The sequence below is a fragment of the Gekko japonicus genome, unplaced genomic scaffold, assembly GCF_001447785.1.
Source record: "Gekko japonicus isolate JY-2015 unplaced genomic scaffold, Gekko_japonicus_V1.1 scaffold1877, whole genome shotgun sequence".
NCBI lineage: Eukaryota > Metazoa > Chordata > Lepidosauria > Squamata > Gekkonidae > Gekko > Gekko japonicus.
Genome location: NW_015170338.1, coordinates 48,686 through 66,360, shown reverse-complemented (window position 1 = coordinate 66,360; position 17,675 = coordinate 48,686). Strand labels below are relative to the sequence as shown.

Here is a 17,675-nt window from a genome sequence, read left to right as displayed (position 1 = left end):
CTAACACTGTCACACAGTGGCCAAAAATACCAGGTGATATCAGGAGGTCCAGCAGTGGGGCCAGGACACCAGGAGCCCTCACACTATTGACCCCCCCAGCACCAAAAATACAGAGCATCACTTGCCCCAGAGTCCCTAGCTATACCTTGTGGCTAATAGCCACTGAAGGACCTCTGCTCCATATTCTTCTCTAAATCCCTCTTGAAGCCGTCCATGCTTGTAGCCGCCACCACCTCCTGTGGCAGTGAATTCCATGTGTTAATCACTGTCTGGGTGAAGAAGTACTTCCTTTTATCTGTGTCACCCCTCAGTCGTCTTTTCTCCAAGCTAAAGAGCCCTAAGCGCTTTAACCTTTCCTCATAGGGAAAGTGTTCCAACCCTTTTATCATTCGAGTTGCCCTTTTCTGCACTTTTTCCAAAGCTATAATATCCTTTTTAAGGTGTGGTGACCAGAACTGTACACAGTATTTCAAATGAGGTTGCACCATTGATTTCTATAGGGGCATTATGATATTGGCTGATCTGTTTTCAATACCCTTCCTAATAATCCCCAGCATAGCATTGGCCTTTTTTATTGCAGTCACACACTGTCTCGACATTTTCAGTGAGTTATCTACTATGACTCCAAGATCTCTCTCTTGGACAGTCTCTGCCTACATACAGCTGTCTCTGTATAGCAAGAAAAAATGAACTTGAGTTTAATGAGCTTTGAAACACAAGCCATTTATTAAGTAAACTGAATGAAAGCTATACCAATATTTTACACTAGCATGCAGAAAATTCAAGCAACACAGATCTTTGTAGACAGCAGAAAAGTTAAAAACAGAAAATACCTTAAAATATAACTGGTCTCCCTTTTAAGTCAATTTGGGATTCATCTAAACAAAGAACAAAATACACTGACTTGACATATTCAGATTTTACATATTCAAACTTAACAGTGATGAAGATGTACTCTCATGCTACAAAAGATACCAGAAACTGAATTATTATTTAAAATATCCCTTTTACTCTGATTGAAGCTCTATTTAGCAACCACTGGCTTCAACTGAAGTACAGAAGCGTTTCCCCTCAAAAACCAGATCATCCCTGTACCTAATCCTAAATCAAAGATGTAATTTGTAATTTCATTAAAGCCTGCATTTTGTGGCATTACAGCCAGCTGTCATGGAAAAGACCACTCCATAGAAGAATTATGGGTACAATGAGATAAAGTACAAATGCCCCTTGTCCAATTCTCAAATAAAGGAATATAAATATCAAAAATGTATTTATTGAAAAAGAGAGGAGATACACGAGATTCAGAACAATGCCTTTTCTGCTTAATGTTCCTCAAGTCACACTAATAATCCCAACTTGGACAAAGAAATATAAGTTTATGAATATTTAAGATACATAAAATAAATAAATGTCATGTGTTAATCCCCACAGTTCAGCTACAACGCCTTAAAAAGTTTTGTTTAGTACTCATCTCGTGAGAGGGGTTGGCATGATGTGGTCCATTAAACCATGTCTCCTTTACTTAATTCAACAGCTCTCTAACCATCCCTCCATTCGGATTAGATGCAGGAAGTTAGGAAAGCTATAGAAGCCTTTCATCCTAGACAAAAGAGTCAAGCAGGGATGTTTACTTGCACCCCTGTTCAGTTTATATATAAATGACCTCAGACCCTGTATCCTGAAGGAAGCATGTCATCTCCCACATTTATCCAAGCACAAAGTTCTAATCCTTCTATACGCTGATGATGCAGTGATAATGTCTAGGTTAATAGTGGGAATCTGCAAGCTGATAAAAAATTTCACGCTTTACTGTTATCATGAGGGCTTGTCCATCAATGTGGTGAAATCCAAGGTCATAGTATTCTCCAAAAGGAAAAATCTTCAAATGGGACACAGCAGGCCAACCGATGGAACAGGTCAATCAACTTAAATATCTGGGAATCCACTCTGAAGCATCTCTTACATGGAGAACACACTTGGATCTAGCAAGGAGCACAGCTCTGAGAGTAGGGAAGACAATTGTAAAATACTTCTACTCATCAGGAGGCCAATTTGTCCCCTCAGCCTTAAAGGTATTTAATGCTAAGGTGTTAAATCAATTCCTGTATGGTGCGGAAATTTGGATTCAGGCCGCAGTATGACTTTTTTCGACGCTTATTGGCTATTTCTAGATGTGTCTTGAGCATAGCACTGAGAATGGAACTAGGCGAATTATCGATGGAATTGCTTGGATTAAGGCATTTTTCTTTAAAGGAAAGGTTTTAAAATCTGAGGGAGGATCTACTCTACTACTTGGGCTTATCCAGGCAGATAAACATTACAGCCAATGGGATCAACTATTGGAAAAGAAAATGAAATGCCTAGGAATAACAAATGATATGATTAAAAATACAGAAACTAAAGACAAATTTAAAAATCTGAAAGGAAATTGGATGTTACAAGTACGTCTATTAGGATGCGCAGGGTATGTTTGACACTTCATTTGGGAATTGCCCTCCCAATGCAACTGCCGAAATATTTTTTATCAATTGACAGCCCCAAAACTAAGAAGAGCTTTTACTTTGGCAAGACTGAATGTTCTTCCCTTGGCAGTTTTGGAGGGCAGATATAATAAAGTATCATACTCTGATAGAACATGCAGATGCTGATTTCTGGTCTTGGCGATCGCCATGGCAGTTGCTTTCCCCCGGACCTCCAGGAGAAGCCTGCCAGCGCCCATGGCTGGGAGGGGGCGCAATCGTCTGTGCCACCCCAGGAGCCCAAGTGAAGGGCTCCAATCCATGGGGTTCTAGAGAGCCCCCCTCCGGCGAGACAAGCCGGTGGGGGGGGCTACTCCAAGCCCTGACAGTCCCGCTGTGGAGCATCCCGTATGGGAACAAGATTAGCACACCGGAGCAAGCGTTTGGTGAGCAAGCGATTTCAGACACAAGCAAACAATCGTTGAAAATGTGAGTTTAAGTATAAGCGAGAACAACGAAAAACCACACAGCCCTCCCGGAAAAAAAAGATGGGGGGAGGGGACTCTCCTCCACTAAGAACTGTTTACAAGTGATTTTAAACCAGAAGGGGGGGCACTAAAAAACCCGAATGGATTAAAATAAAGAGATTGTAAGAGTTTACCGTGTGATATAAGAACTTCCAGTGACTTTGACAAACTTTTAATAAAAGTAAACAACTCTCAAACATGGCACTGCCTGTGAAGGACCAGAGAGACAAAAAAGCGAAAACAAAGCTTCTTCCCGGAAGTTCCAGCCCTGTGAGTTCTGTGCCTAGACAGGACTCAACTGCAGAACTCCAAAGGTTGTTGTCGGAAGCACTTCGCCCCCTACTGGAGAAAATTACGGCAATTGACAATGAACTCGATACACAACAAGCACAAATGGCTGCGAATACACAGAAAATCGAAAAAACGGAGCAAGAAAAAGAGATTGATATGAACTCAAAAAAGATGAATAAAAAACTACAGGCTTTGGAGGGGAAATGCCAAATCGAAGAGTCTCGAGTATTACTGCCGCAAATGGAAATGACAAGCTATGTCTTGAGACTTCAAGGTGTCCAAGAAAAGAAAGGAGAGAATCTGAGACAGATTGTTGGCAATGTATTAGCTCCCTTGGCAGAGAAGACATCGGATCAACTTCAAAGCAAAATTGATACGGTCCATAGATCGTATACAGAATTTATCAGAAAGAATAATCTGCCAGGGGAAGTTACAATAAGATTCTCCCAAAGAAAAGTGAGAGATCAACTATTGAAAGCATCTAATGGAGCGACCTTGAAGATAAAGACAAAGAAATAAGAGTACTGAAAGACATTCCATTTGAGATAAGAAGGAAAAGAAGGAAATACAGAGACTTGGTTTTATTTCTACAAAAGCACAATGTCTGATACAGTTGGCTAACACCCGAGGGATTAATCTTTAGATATGCAAATGGAAAGGATTGACTCTGTTGAAAAGGCTTGTGAGTTTTTGCGTCAACATAGCTGCCCAGCAGGAAAAGGTGCGACCAATGCTGCCAAAGAAAGTGAAGAAGGAGAGGCTGGATCTTCCAAAGAAGACTCTGACTCTAAATTGGGGGTTGCTGCCCCCAAACAAAGCTATGAATTGAGATGCAGAAGGGGGGGGGGAATAGATTGTTAATCTACTCTGGAGTACCTAAAACAAGTATATTGTATATCTTTTTACAGTCTTTTTATGAAACTAGAATTGTTGATGAATATCTAAATATTTAAATAGATAGATGATCATTTTCAACTAAAGTTAACTTGTGTTTAAGCTTAAAGGTAATTTTGCAAATGTATGTATGATTACCATCTCTTGGATTTTTAGAGGGTTTTCTTTACTTTCTCCCTTAGATTGTAGTTTCCCTTTCCTAATTTTCTGTTTGTAGTTATTAGAAAAGCAATTTAAAAAATCCCCTTCGGGAGGGCCAAAAAAAAAAAAAGAACATGCAGATGCTCATATCATACAATCGAAACCGTTGAACATATGATTATGGAGTGCCCTATATTCGATGAATAGAGGGCTAATTTAGTCACCCCTTTACTTAAAGATATGGAACTGCTAAATGTGCGAGCCCAGGTGTCATGGCTTCTATCGGATACCAATGATCATGTCACCCTCTCAGTGGCAAAATAGGTCCAATAATCAAATATAAGAGAAAAAATACTTAGTAAGATCTTTTAAAATATTTTCTTTGGTTCTAATTTCTGCTTAAGGTGATAGCTGTATGAGCAGTACCAGATAGATAGATAGTACTCATCTCCTTCAAATCCAAGAGATATTTGCACAACCATAACTTTACATTACTAGTGGAAACTGTAGACATTAAGGCATCAAAACATGGTTAAAACAATCAGTAAAGACCACTGAATTTATTGCAGCATAGCTTTTCTAGCATCCAGTGTGAGAGCTATAGAGTATTACACACAAACACACAAGCATATTACAAAAGGAGTCCAGCAGGCACAGCATTCCAAGACATAGGTAAATTATGTTACATGGATAACAGTGTACAGATAAAAACAAGATGCTGTCAAAACAGTAAATGATTCAGAAGAGGTACAGATTACTCTGAACACCTGATGAACTGGCAAAGTAAAGTGAATAGTGTACGCCTACTTCTAAGGAGCAATTATTTTGTACTGAGAGCTAGCCACCCAGTCTCTATTGAGTCCAAGTTGATAATGAGAAATGTACACTGGAAATTCCAACTCAACAGCTTCATACTGGAGTCTCCTTTAAGCATGGCAGCCTTAAGTCTAATATGGAATATCCAAGGAAGCCAAAGTGATCCTCCTAGCAGTTACTCACTTAGGGACATAAACTGCTTTTTAAAAGCAACTGTTTAAACTACAGATTAGTTATTGTTTAAATATTAACAATTAACATCAACTAGGCAACCCACATCAGCTATCTCCCAGCCTCACTTCAGGCCTGAGGTGCTCTGGTCCTTTCTTCCATCTTCTTTCTTTATTTCCCTTTCTATCCAGCTCTCCATCTCCCTCATTCCACACTGGCCTCCCCCCCCCCAAAAAAAGCTGGTGCCTCTCCAGCTCTTTCCCACTTATTTGTCATCCCCCCCCCAACGCACATGCACTTTATCTACTCCTTACTCCTCCCAGGCTGTCTTGTCTGACCCAATTATAGCCCTCCATCACTCTCAGAGCCAAAATCCCCCCCCCCCAAGCCTATCCTCCTTTGGTCAGGTTCCCTCGCCCAGATGCAATAGATGGCACATGTCCCAGCCAGGTAGCTGAGTGCCAGGAACAACACACCTGGCCAGCTAATCATCAGGCTCTGGGCTGGGCATGCTGAGAGCTCTTTGTTGCAGGCTAGGGGGATGGCTCAGGTAGGCAGCTACGCCTGCATCATCAGAGGGAGACATCAATTCCACATTATCCTGTTTGCTCATGTTTCAGTGGTCCAGTTAAAACCACTACTGCAATATCAGCAAATAGGACACTGTGGAACTGATGTCACATTCTGGTAACACAGGTTATCACAATGTTTGGTAAATGCATTTCCAAGGGCACTGGAGAACACTCCGGCAACATATATGTATTAGTTCTTCCGTGTTCTAAGACATATACCTTCTGCTGCAAATATATATATTTGTGACATACAACACATGGCTGGTCACTGGAACCTGTTCCTCAGCTATCTCCCAGCCTCACTTCAGGCCTGAGGTGCTCCGGTCCTTTCTTCCATCTTCTTTCTTTACTTCCCTTTCTATCCAGCTCTCCATCTCCCTCATTCCACACTGGCCTCCTTCCCCCCCCCCCCCCCCCAAAAACCCTGACTTTGGGCAAGCCAAACTGGACTGAAAATAAAGCACACATTGTAACGTACTGCAGTTCAGCCTTCCTGCACGGCAATCAACTGATCCAGGGGATTCAGAGAAATCATCTAGAACTGCCTTTTCCTCTCTTCCCCTCACATTCCCTCTACACAGAAAAACAGCACAGAAAGAGAACGCTGGAAATGTCAAGTGGCATGCAGAAATTGGGCCTCAGCCCTTCCCCTTCCACTACAGTATGAGAATAATAATATCTAAAGATTTGTAAGAAATACACTACCATAATATACACAAAGCACTTTGAACATTCTTAAGTACTATATAAATTCTGTCAGAATGTGAGTGGTTCTGCTCTATAACAGAGAAAATAAAGTTACCTTAGCATTATAACATCAACCAACATCTCATTTCTATATACTACCAATTGAGACGCTTGAACCTAGTTTTTAAAAAATAGTTGGAGTTACACACAAGAAAACTCTCAGTGTATTGTACAGTTAGACCCTGGGTTCCCCAGCCTGAAAGATCAGGAGCTCATTTGCTGGCAGGTTTAAAGCAATACTACCCTTATTCCAACCTTATCCAACTATCAGTTGAACAGCAACTTTGAATATGACATATTATTGAATATTTCTCAATGGCACCCATCTGTGTGGATACTTAAGTCCAAAGATGGGGGGCCATGGATAGACAGACGTGAGCAAAGCCTGTGAAAAAAATCTGAAATCTAAAACAAAACATATTGGGAAGTTAAAACCTTCCAAAATGATAAATGCAGAGCCTGGATTTATTTATCTATTTATTTAAAACATTTATTAGCTCCTTTCTCTCTTGTGGAACTTAAGGCAGCTTCCAAAAGCTTTAAGTCGGGAAAAAGAGATTGAGTTTCTAGACACTCTAAATGACTGTGCTATGGAGCAGATGGTCACGGAACCTACCAGGGGAGAGTCGATCCTTGATTTGGTCCTAAGTAACACTCAAGACCTGGTGAGAGATGTAAAAGTGATTGCACCGCTTGGAAACAGTGATCATAATGTTGTTGAGTTCATCATTTGTACAAATAGAGAATTGGCCAAAAAGACTCACACAACCATTTTTAACTTTAAAAGGGGTAATTTCTCTGATATGAGGGGACATGTGGGGAGGAAACTGAAAGGAAAAGTAGAAAGGGTCAAAACAATTGGGGAAGCTTGGGATCTATTTAAAACTACGATCCTAGAAGCTCAAAAAATATATATTCCGCAGGTTAGGAAAGGCACAAAAAGGTATAGGAAAAAGCCTGCATGGTTAACAAACAGAGTAATGGAGGCTGTAAAAAGTAAAAAGAATTCCTTTAAGCAGTGGAAAGCTAGTCACAGTGAGGCTGATAAAACGGAACACACGCTATGGCAAATAAAATGCAAGTCTGAGGTCAGGCAGGCAAAAAGGGAATATGAGGAGCATATAGCAAAAAACGTAAAAACCAACAATAAAACTTTCTTCAAATACATTAGAAACAGGAAACCAGCCAGGGAGGCAGTGGGGCCCTTGGACGACCAAGGGGTAAAAGGAGTATTGAAGGATGATAGGGAAATGGCTGAGAAGCTAAATGCATTTTTTGCCTCCGTCTTCACTGTGGAAGATGAGAAGTGCTTGCCCACTCCAGAACCACTGATTTCAGGAGGGGTGTTGAAAGACCTGAGTCAGATTGAGGTGACGAGAGAGGAGGTCCTAAAACTGATAGACAACTTAAAAACTGAAAAATCACCAGGCCCAGATGGCATACATCCGAGAGTTCTGAAAGAACTCAAATGTGAACTTGTAGATCTCCTGACAAAGATATGTAATCTTTCCTTAAAATCTGCCTCCATTCCTGAGGATTGGAAGGTAGCTAATGTCACTCCCATCTTTAAAAAGGGTTCCAGAGGAGATCCGGGAAATTACAGGCCAGTCAGTCTGACGTCGATACCGGGTAAATTGGTGGAAACCATTATTAAGGAAAGAATTAGTAGGCACATAGATGAACAAAACCTATTGAGGCAGACTCAGCACGGTTTCTGTAAGGGAAGATCTTGTCTCACTAACCTGTTAGTGTTCTTTGAGGGGGTGAACAAACATGTGGACAAGGGGGATCCAATAGATATTATTTACCTTGACTTCCAGAAAGCTTTTGATAAAGTTCCTCATCAAAGGCTCCTAAGTAAGCTCAAAAATCATGGGATAGAAGGACAAGTCCTTTTATGGATCAAAAACTGGCTAGTTCATAGAAAACAGAGAGTGAGTGTAGGTGGGCAATTTTCTCAGTGGAGGGTGGTAAGCAGTGGGGTACCGCAGGGATCAGTACTTGGTCCACTGCTTTTTAACTTGTTCATTAATGATTTGGAGATGGGAGTAAGCAGTGAAGTGGCTAAATTTGCGGATGATACAAAGTTGTTCAGGGTGGTGAAAACCAGTGAGGATTGTGAGGCACTCCAAGGGGATCTGTCAAGGATGGGCGAGTGGGCGTCAACATGGCAAATGGGGTTCAATGTGGCCAAGTGCAAGGTGATGCACATTGGAGCCAAAAATCCTAAATATAAATACACATTGATGGGGTCTGAACTGGCAGAGACTGAGCAAGAGAGAGATCTTGGAGTTGTAGTGGATAACTCACTGAAAATGTCGAGACAGTGTGTGACTGCAATAAAGAAGGCCAATGCTATGCTGGGGATTATTAGGAAGGGTATTGAAAACAGATCAGCCAATATAATAATGCCCCTATATAAATCAATGGTGAGACCTCATTTGGAATACTGTGTGCAGTTCTGGGCACCACACCTTAAAAAGGATATTATAGCTTTGGAAAAAGTGCAGAAAAGGGCAACTCGAATGATAGGACGTCCTTCTTCACCCAAAGAGTGATTAACACTTGGAATTCACTGCCACAGGAAGTGGTGGGTGCTACAAGCATGGATGGCTTCAAAAGGGAATTAGATAAGCATATGGAGCAGAGGTCCATCAGTGGCTATTAGCCACAAGGTATAGCTAGGGGCTCTGGGGCAAGTGATGCTCTGTCTTCTTGGTGCTTGGGGGGGGGTCAACAGTGGGAGGGCTTCTAATGTCCTGGCCCCACTGCTGGACCTCCTGATGGCACTGGTATTTCTGGCCACTGTGTGACACAGGGTGTTGGACTGGATGGGCCTTTGGCCTGATCCAACATTGGCGTCTCTTATGTTCTTAAGAAAGGAATGTCCTCAGTAGCCATTGCTAGGCAAATACAACAGCACTATCACCCTTCAAACCTTGGTTTCTGTCAGTAAAGGCAGTGGGAGGGGGCAGGGCCCTTTCCAGGGCTGCTTTGGTCTTGCAGCAAGGATTCATTGGGGCCAGGCAACTTGCTACCAAGTACACTCAAGCCCAGCTGCTCACTAGTGTTCAAAAGCAGCCATCAGGATAGCCCGTGTAATTAACGTCTACGATTAGGGTCTCAGAGACCCAAATTCAAATCCCCGTTCTGCCATGGAAGCTCACTGGGTAAATCTGGGCCAGTCGGACACTCAGCCTAACGTACCTCACAGGGTTATTGATAAGACAAAATACAGGTCTGAAGAATGATGTAAGGGAGAAAGTCATGTTATAAATGAAGTAACTAAACAATAACTAGAGCTGAAGATGGAGGCAGATAAAAGACAGATTGGTTGGGGGTAGGAGAGAAGGAAGCGGGGAAACTTGAGAATAAGGGGCGGGGCGCCTGCCAGGAGATGGAAAGAAGAAATAGTTTGGGGAAGGGATACATGGGAAAGCGAGGTGCCCCCAGAAAATCCTTGCAGGTTTATCATCATGCAGTTGTGCCCAATCCAGATGACACCATGCAACTAGGCCTGGCCAGAACAACATAACTGGGCCCAGCAGTGGGCACCACACAACCTGGCCAGAGTCTTCCCAGGGAGAAGCCGCCAAGGGGATGAATGGAGAGAAAGCTGAAGCAGGGGGTAGACTGGCTGGTGGGAAGGAAAGAAGGAAGGGGAGATGATATGGGGGTTTTCAGGGAAGGGAAAAAATAGTGGGGGAGAGGAAAATGAGATGCCCCTCGCAAGCCATTGAGACCTCCCCCCCTTTTATATCCAATCTCTCCTCCAAGGATCTCAGGGTAATGTCTTCTCCCCTCCTCCATTTGATCCTCACAACAACTCTGTGAGGTTGCTTAGGTGGAATGTAAGTGACAGGCTCAACAAGCGTAGAAGTCTACATACACTGACCTAGAAATGGTCAGGAATAGGGAGAAGACATGTACCTACAACTGCCTCCATGTCTGTAACAGATGCTCTCCTTCATGGATAACTATGGCTACATCTACGCAGCAAGGATTATCTACTTCTCTGTCATCAGTACCATGAACACTAAGGCATTCACTTTGGTTATGAGGTGTCCACATGGGAGATTTATATGCACTTTCCTCTGTCAGGCACCTGAACTCCCTCCCCAGTACACTACTGGAGACCTCTTTACAACTTAAAAAAAATAAATCAGGATTGCCATTGTGCTGTAGCACAATAAACTTATCTTTATATATAATTCTAAACAATGGCCCCAGAGTGTGGATCAAAACATCTTTACAACTGGGCCCATGTACAAATTCATGGGATTTTTCTACATACTTGTAAAAAAAATCCCAAACCTTAAAAAATGGGGGGTTAAGCCCTCCCCAAAACAGAATTCTATCTAAGATTTCATGAGAAAATGGGGTGATGGAAGAAAGAGCTGTGAAGAGAAACTGGGGAGAGGGTTGTGTGGATGTATGGAATCTCCCTGCCCTACAAGTGTTGCAAGTCCACAGCTTGTAATGATCTATTACAACAATCTACTTGTTCCCCTAACTTTCCACATGCACACCCAAATATATATATGTCTGGCAGCCACAGGGGCTAACTCAGGCAAGGAAAATGGCATTGATTTGGGCACAACCTTCTAAAATGTGTAACTTCCCATCCAGATGGCTCACTAATGCACTTGGGACTGTGTTCTTTCCATAAAGATTGTTAACAAATTAGGTTTGAGAAAGAATGTACTGAGAATGGGTAACAGCCTAGAAAGTGAATTATTAGAGGACAACATCATGTGGATGCTCCCTCCTGCAATTTGAAAGCCTAGGTGGAAAAAACTCCATGTACAATGCAGTCTACAAAAGAAACAATTCTGAATTTTTCCTGTAAGCATATTCATCAATTTGAGACGAAAACATTTATTTAGCTGCAGAGGCATTATGCATCATTTGTACAACAGCTTCCTAACTGTACTTGCAGCAATAGTTACACTCTACCATGTATTTATCTGTTTTCTTCATTTACAGTCTACCTTTCTCACTGAGACTCAAGGTGGAATACAAAATATATGACAAAGCATGTGGTTTTCTACACTCGTAATATATCTGCACAATGTTTGAAATGTCTGTCAATGAAACTCATTAACCAATTACAACCTGCCTTTTCTGAGGATTCAAAGTGGCTTACAAATGCACCACAGAAGGTTCTCTGAAATAAGACACCTTTGCATGCCTTATGAAAAACGGGAAGTGAAGGTGTCCTCTGTACTCTTTGAACGCCCCATGTCAATTAAAGGAAGACGTTACCTGGCACCTCCAAGAACAAAATGTGGGTTAAAGAAATTATGACTAAAAAAACTCATAACAGATGGCAAAAATCAGGATTCCCAGTTTATATCCAGTGATATGATATGCCGTGCAATGGATGAGCTCTGTGTGTGTGTGTGTCAAGTGCCATCAAGTTGCAGCCGACTGATGGTGACTCCAGCAAGAGACTTTCAAGGCAAGTGAGAAGTAGGGGTGGTTTGCCATTGCCTTCCTCTGCAAAGTCTTCCTTGGTGGTCTCCCTTCCAAGGACCAACCCTGCTTAGCTTCTGACAAGTGACATGTTCGGGCTATACCATGCTGCTTGCCCTCTCGCTTGGTCAATTACATTTCTTACCTAATGGCAAAAGAGCTCCTAATCTGAAGCCTCATCTCAAGAAGCAAAATTTAAGTTATTCTTGTTTTATTTATACCAGCAGAAGATCAATATTTTGATACTCCAACCACTTCAATTTAGTTTACAGTTTATTAAAAACAGATATATTATCAACTATGGCATAAGCTGACTGTATTCTCTCTCTACGTGCTTGCTTGACCATTCTTGGAATCACACCACAGACCTTTTAAGTTAATAACTTCAAAAATGTTGCTGCCATGCAGTTTGATGTAAAGAAGGGTCTCTCTCTCTCTCTCTCTCTCAAAAGGAAAGAAAACAGAAAAAGTTACACAGTCTTCTCTTGGTTAACCACAACTCTGGGAGCAAGAATTAAGATATTGCATACATTGGTTAGAATGAGCAACAGCTTTCCACTGTGGGGTTATTATTCACTATAATAATGTATGATAATTGAAATGTGATCATATTTCTGCACTGAGTGAGAGCAGATTTATTCTACTCAATGAAGATTCACATCCCTAAACTGCAATGTTTTATGTTAACTACCTTCGGGCCTACAGTGCTGATCGGGAAGTGGTCGGAAAGATAGTACAAACGGATTCCTCAAAAATTCACACACGCTATTCAGATGACAAGTTTATGGGGTGGGGCGGCGCTAGGATCCGTGTCTCTCTCATGGCAACCGTTAAAACAACTACTACCACCGCAATTTTGAAATAGGCCATAAAAAGTGAGGCCAAGAAGTTGTGCAGCTTTATTGCAAGTTCATTAACAATTTGCAGTTCCACCAGAAGTTTAAGATGATTATGAATGGCCGTAGCGTTTGGCAGGGCGTTGCATTGAATAAAGCAGGATTTCCTTACGAGTATATCCTTGGGTTGTGAATACTCCTATAAAGCTGACCCCCGAATCTCTCCCTCGTCGCCTCATCTTTCACCTCTCCCCCTCCCCAGTCAACCCACGGCCAGTGCACCCGAGCCGCCATCTGCAGCCTCCCTCTGGCCTTCCATCACTCATCTCTGGCCAGCAACGTAAGAGGAGGGCAGGAACCTTCCAGGGAATTTCTTTTTTCCCTCCCTCCGGCGCCCCCTTACCTTGTAATCCTCGTGGCTGAGGTTTTGTAGCCGCTCTTTGCCTGAGGCTGCCCGGATTTCGACGACGCCGGCCGGAGGTTCCTGAGGATGCGATGGGGGCTGCGGCTCCTGGTGCCGCGTGGGGGGGCGGTGAGCTCCGCGCTGTCCCACGCTGAGCGCCCCAAAGTCCAGCGTCTTGCTCTCGAAGGCGCCCTCCACGCTGCAGAACATCCCGCCATACTTCTGGCGGGGGACTTGGTCGGTCGTGCCCGGGCGCGCCAGGTACACGGGCAGCTCCTCGTCCCCCGCCTCAGGCGGCGCCCGCTCCCGGCCTCTCCTCCCGCCGCTCGAGGCCATGGCGGCCACCGGCGACGCAGCGCTCAAGCAACTAAAGGGTGCCGCCGGTGGCAAGCCCGCTCTTCGCGACTGCCTGTAAGGGGGAAAGAGGGGAGAGGCTTCAAGCGCGCCACAGCCCTCTGGTCTGCCGCCGCGCCTCAGCTCAGGCGCGGAGTGACTGACTGAGAAACAGAGCGAGAGAAAGAGCGCCTGCCGGGAGGGAGGTGGCGGAACTGCCTGGACCGCCACGAGGACTTTTCACAGGAGTCGGGCCTGAGGCAGCCGACGCCCCCCTCCCTTCCTCCCGCCTCAGGCAGAAGGCGGCTGCGCCCATTCTGGGGTGAGACGACTCGGGGAATAATGAGCGTCCGAGAAGATCACAGGCAACGGGTCTTCTTCCATTCTCTCTCGCATAGTGCTACGGAGATACTCCTTGTAGCTTTAAGAACAGTGCTGGGACAACTTCAAGCCGAAATTCCATGGCGGGGGAGTGGACAACAGTACTGCCACTTTTCTCTCGGTTGTTTTTGTTTTACAAAGCTTACTCCTGTATCTGTCGTAGGAGTATGATACACAAAAAAGGTGATACCTTGAACATCCATTTTCTCCGGGCCAGGAATATGCCTGCCAGAATGCTTCATGACAAGCTGCTGTTAGACAGGGTATAGACAGGAAACGAATTAGTATCCATATTCCTGTGAGTTCACAGCTTAGGATCTCTCACCCTATTGTAGAAATGGAGTGTAGCCCCTCCCACTATAGTTTGATTAATACTTCTGTATGCTTGTGGAGGGCATTTCATCAATGGAAGGTGGGGAAGGCAGCACTTTTATTTATTTATTTATATACAATAAAAAGGTGCTGGGATTCCAAACTGGGTGTCCTAAATGCCTGTTGTGGAAGTTGAGTGTAATTATTTGGTGATGAAGGCAGTATGCAAGCACATGTTCTATAAATTGCTTCTTTATCATTATTCCACATGACCCGGTGCAGAAAACCTGGAACTAAAAACAACTAGCTAGCTGAACATGGTACAAATACCAGACTTCAGGATTATCTGTGAAAACTACAGGCATGCAAGGATGCTTGGCATTGTGGCCTTCACCCCCCCACACACACTTTCAAAAAGAAGGTTTAAAACAGATGGTTTTACATTTCTGTAAACATCTATAATCATATGACTAGCAATCAAAGTAAAGCTTGTGTGTTTCTAAATAAAGACATTGGAAGAGAGAGCTTTATTTATATTATGCAAAGCAGAAAAACAAAATTCATTTAAAATCTCATTCTGAGGACAGTGCTAGGAGCACATTTGTACATAGGCAGGAACTGCATGAGAGGCAGAAATCAACAAGTAAAGCTTTTTCCTTTCCTATGTCTCCATTCAAGGAAAATCTTTTGCTTACTCTGCAAAGCACAGAGAGACACCACTATAAAAATGTAATAATATTAAATTACTCCATGCACACACACACATGTAGTCCCATATGAATACTTTGGGGCTTTTTTAACTTGAAAACTCACTATTCAGCTTTGTTTAAATAATAAGTATATGTAAGTAGACCTAGAATGTTGCAAAAGTGGGTTTAGGGTTCTAAAATTGCCATTATATTAAACTTTTGCAGTGACAAAATTACTTTGATTTTTTTTTTATAGCCAAGCCGTGAGTGTGTGTGTGCGTGGCATGCAAACAGGTTTTCTCAGCATTAGAACGACATATTTGTATCAAATCAATAGGCTTAATAGCAAACAAAACTTTACATGTTCCTAATTGTTTGTCTAGCTGTCTAAGCATCACATTATGCAGGCTTAATTACTGTAAATCCAAAGCCTGGTAAGTTAAAAGCTTTATCAACTTCCAGCAAATTGCCTCTCTTCGGTGAGGTAGAAAATCCAGCTTCATTTGAGATGAGAAGTCGCATTCTCACATGTCCACAGACTACTTTATTAGATCAGGAACAAGACAAAGAAACCAGCTCGCAGGCCGGTTTATATGCGTTCAGAAAACCCGCCACCAGCACACCTAAACACACACCCCACTCCCGATAGGCTATTTACAGTAACCGGGCGACCATTGGTCCCCCGGCTGGGAAGCTGGCCCTTTGATTGGGCCGGCTAGGATCCTACGGATCCTTTGTCTTTCGACTGAAGCTACTGAGGAATATTGCCTGGCCAGCCCGGGCAAGTCCGGGCATGTCAGGCTGAATGCACTACACGTGGTAATGGCGACAGTACATTACAAACAAAATACAAATCCTGTTGTACAGGAAAGAATCCTCAAAATACAAGCCAAGGCAAAGCAATGATGAATCTGCATGTGAAATTCACTAAAAGAGAATGCAAATTACCATAATTTGTTGAAGATGAGTCCATTTTAAGATTAAGTAATTCCTTCTAATTGAGTAAGTGGCCCATAGAACAGCAAATAAATAAACTGAAGCTCAATTAGACAAGCCAGAGATGCTGTTTGTCAGAGTTCACACAAGGATGGTAGCTCATTGCCTGTTTTACATGGGGTAGACTGTCTCTTAAGGAACAGGGCTGCATTTGGGGGTTGCTTTTAGATTTGGCCTGCCCTTCAGTTCTCATGCGTCAAAGGGCCTTTTGCCAGCTTCGGTCAGGAAACCACGTACACTTTTTCCTCTCAGGGAAGGCCTGTGGCTCATTGGTAGAGTATCTGCTTCGTATGTAGAAGGTCCAAGATTCAATCACCATTTTACACGGGATCTAAAAGACAGACCACAACAGAGATTAAAAACTGCATAACCATTACTTAAAATAATTAGAACAAGCAGATAAAAACCAACCAAACCCAGCAGTATTAAACATTCTAGAAGGGTAGCCACGTTAGTCTGTTGCAGCCAAATAAAAGGGAAGTCTAGTGAAGCACCTTAAAGGCTAATGCCTTTAAAAATCAGTCAGCTCCAACAGCATTTAAAAGTCAATTATTACTGCATAATAAGTAAATAGTAACAGCAGATATTAAATCCTCTCTGTCAAAAAAAATAGCAGACAGCGGGGGGGGGGGGGTGGAGCCCCCGGGGGAGATTTTTTTATTGAGGGATTTTTTTATTGATTTTTTTTAACACTACAAAAAACTACAACAGAAAAGGGGGAGGGGAAAACTACATATAAGGGAGAAAGTAAAGAACCCACTACTGACTAAAAACCCAAGAGAGGAGATCCTCTAACTAGCTTTTTTTCCCTTTTCATCCAAACTTATCATCTTTGTACTTCTTATGAACTGTGTCAATCTTTTAGAACTTTTAACCCTCCCCATTTACATTTAATTGCCCAATAACAGGGGCCCCCATCATCCCCTGGAACCATAGTTCTCAAAGGCACAATTCAGAGTCCTTCAGCCTTTACTTCTCTCTTTTCCGCAGTTTGTAGGGACTTTTCGGGGCTGCTGCCGCCTGCTCAGACAAAGAGTCCTCGCCAGATGAACCAGTTTCCAGCTCGCCGCTGGACCTGCTGTCTTCTTTTTTCTCTTCCTCTGACCTTCCCAGCTGCTCCTTTAGAAATTCTTGAGCTAAGTTTACAATTTTACTTGTATGTAATAAAGTCTCTACAAAGGGGGGGGGGAGAACAGAGTCAATCTTAACCTTCTTCTCTTTGATCTTAAATGCTACTCCTTCTGGAAATAGCCATTTGTATCCAATTGAATTTGTTTGGAGGAAGAGCAGAGAGCAGTTTTCTTCAGCCTGTGAAGTATAGACAAGGAGGAACAAGGTTGATTTCCTTTAGCAGAGTTTTCTACTTGAGTGTGTGTAATGCCAAAAACCACCACTTGGAAGATAGAATGTATCGTCATGCTAATCATAGCAATATCATAGCAATGCCAGATAGCACACGTGGTTAGTAATATTGGAGTTAAATGTATATTCCTAGGTACAACAATATTCTGAAGTAATGAAGCTGAGGAATCATTTGCACAAATAAGAAATCAAAGTATAGTTGTGGGTGAATAGGGCAGGGTTCACTGAAACGAATGGATGGGGAAGCGTATAATTCTACTCAGAACAGCA

At 42.8% G+C, this 17,675-nt stretch overlaps 1 protein-coding gene across 1 annotated transcript in view; it reads right to left on the bottom strand.

Annotated features, from left to right (window-relative positions):
- Window positions 1-13,805, bottom strand: part of DPYSL3 (dihydropyrimidinase like 3) — a 118,369-nt gene extending 104,564 nt beyond the window's left edge. The window contains exon 1 of the mRNA XM_015418160.1: window positions 13,333-13,805. Coding sequence (XP_015273646.1) covers window positions 13,333-13,668 — 336 coding nt within the window. The 5' untranslated portion in view covers window positions 13,669-13,805. The remainder of the gene's footprint in view (window positions 1-13,332) is intronic.
- Between the last annotated feature and the right edge of the window lie 3,870 nt (window positions 13,806-17,675).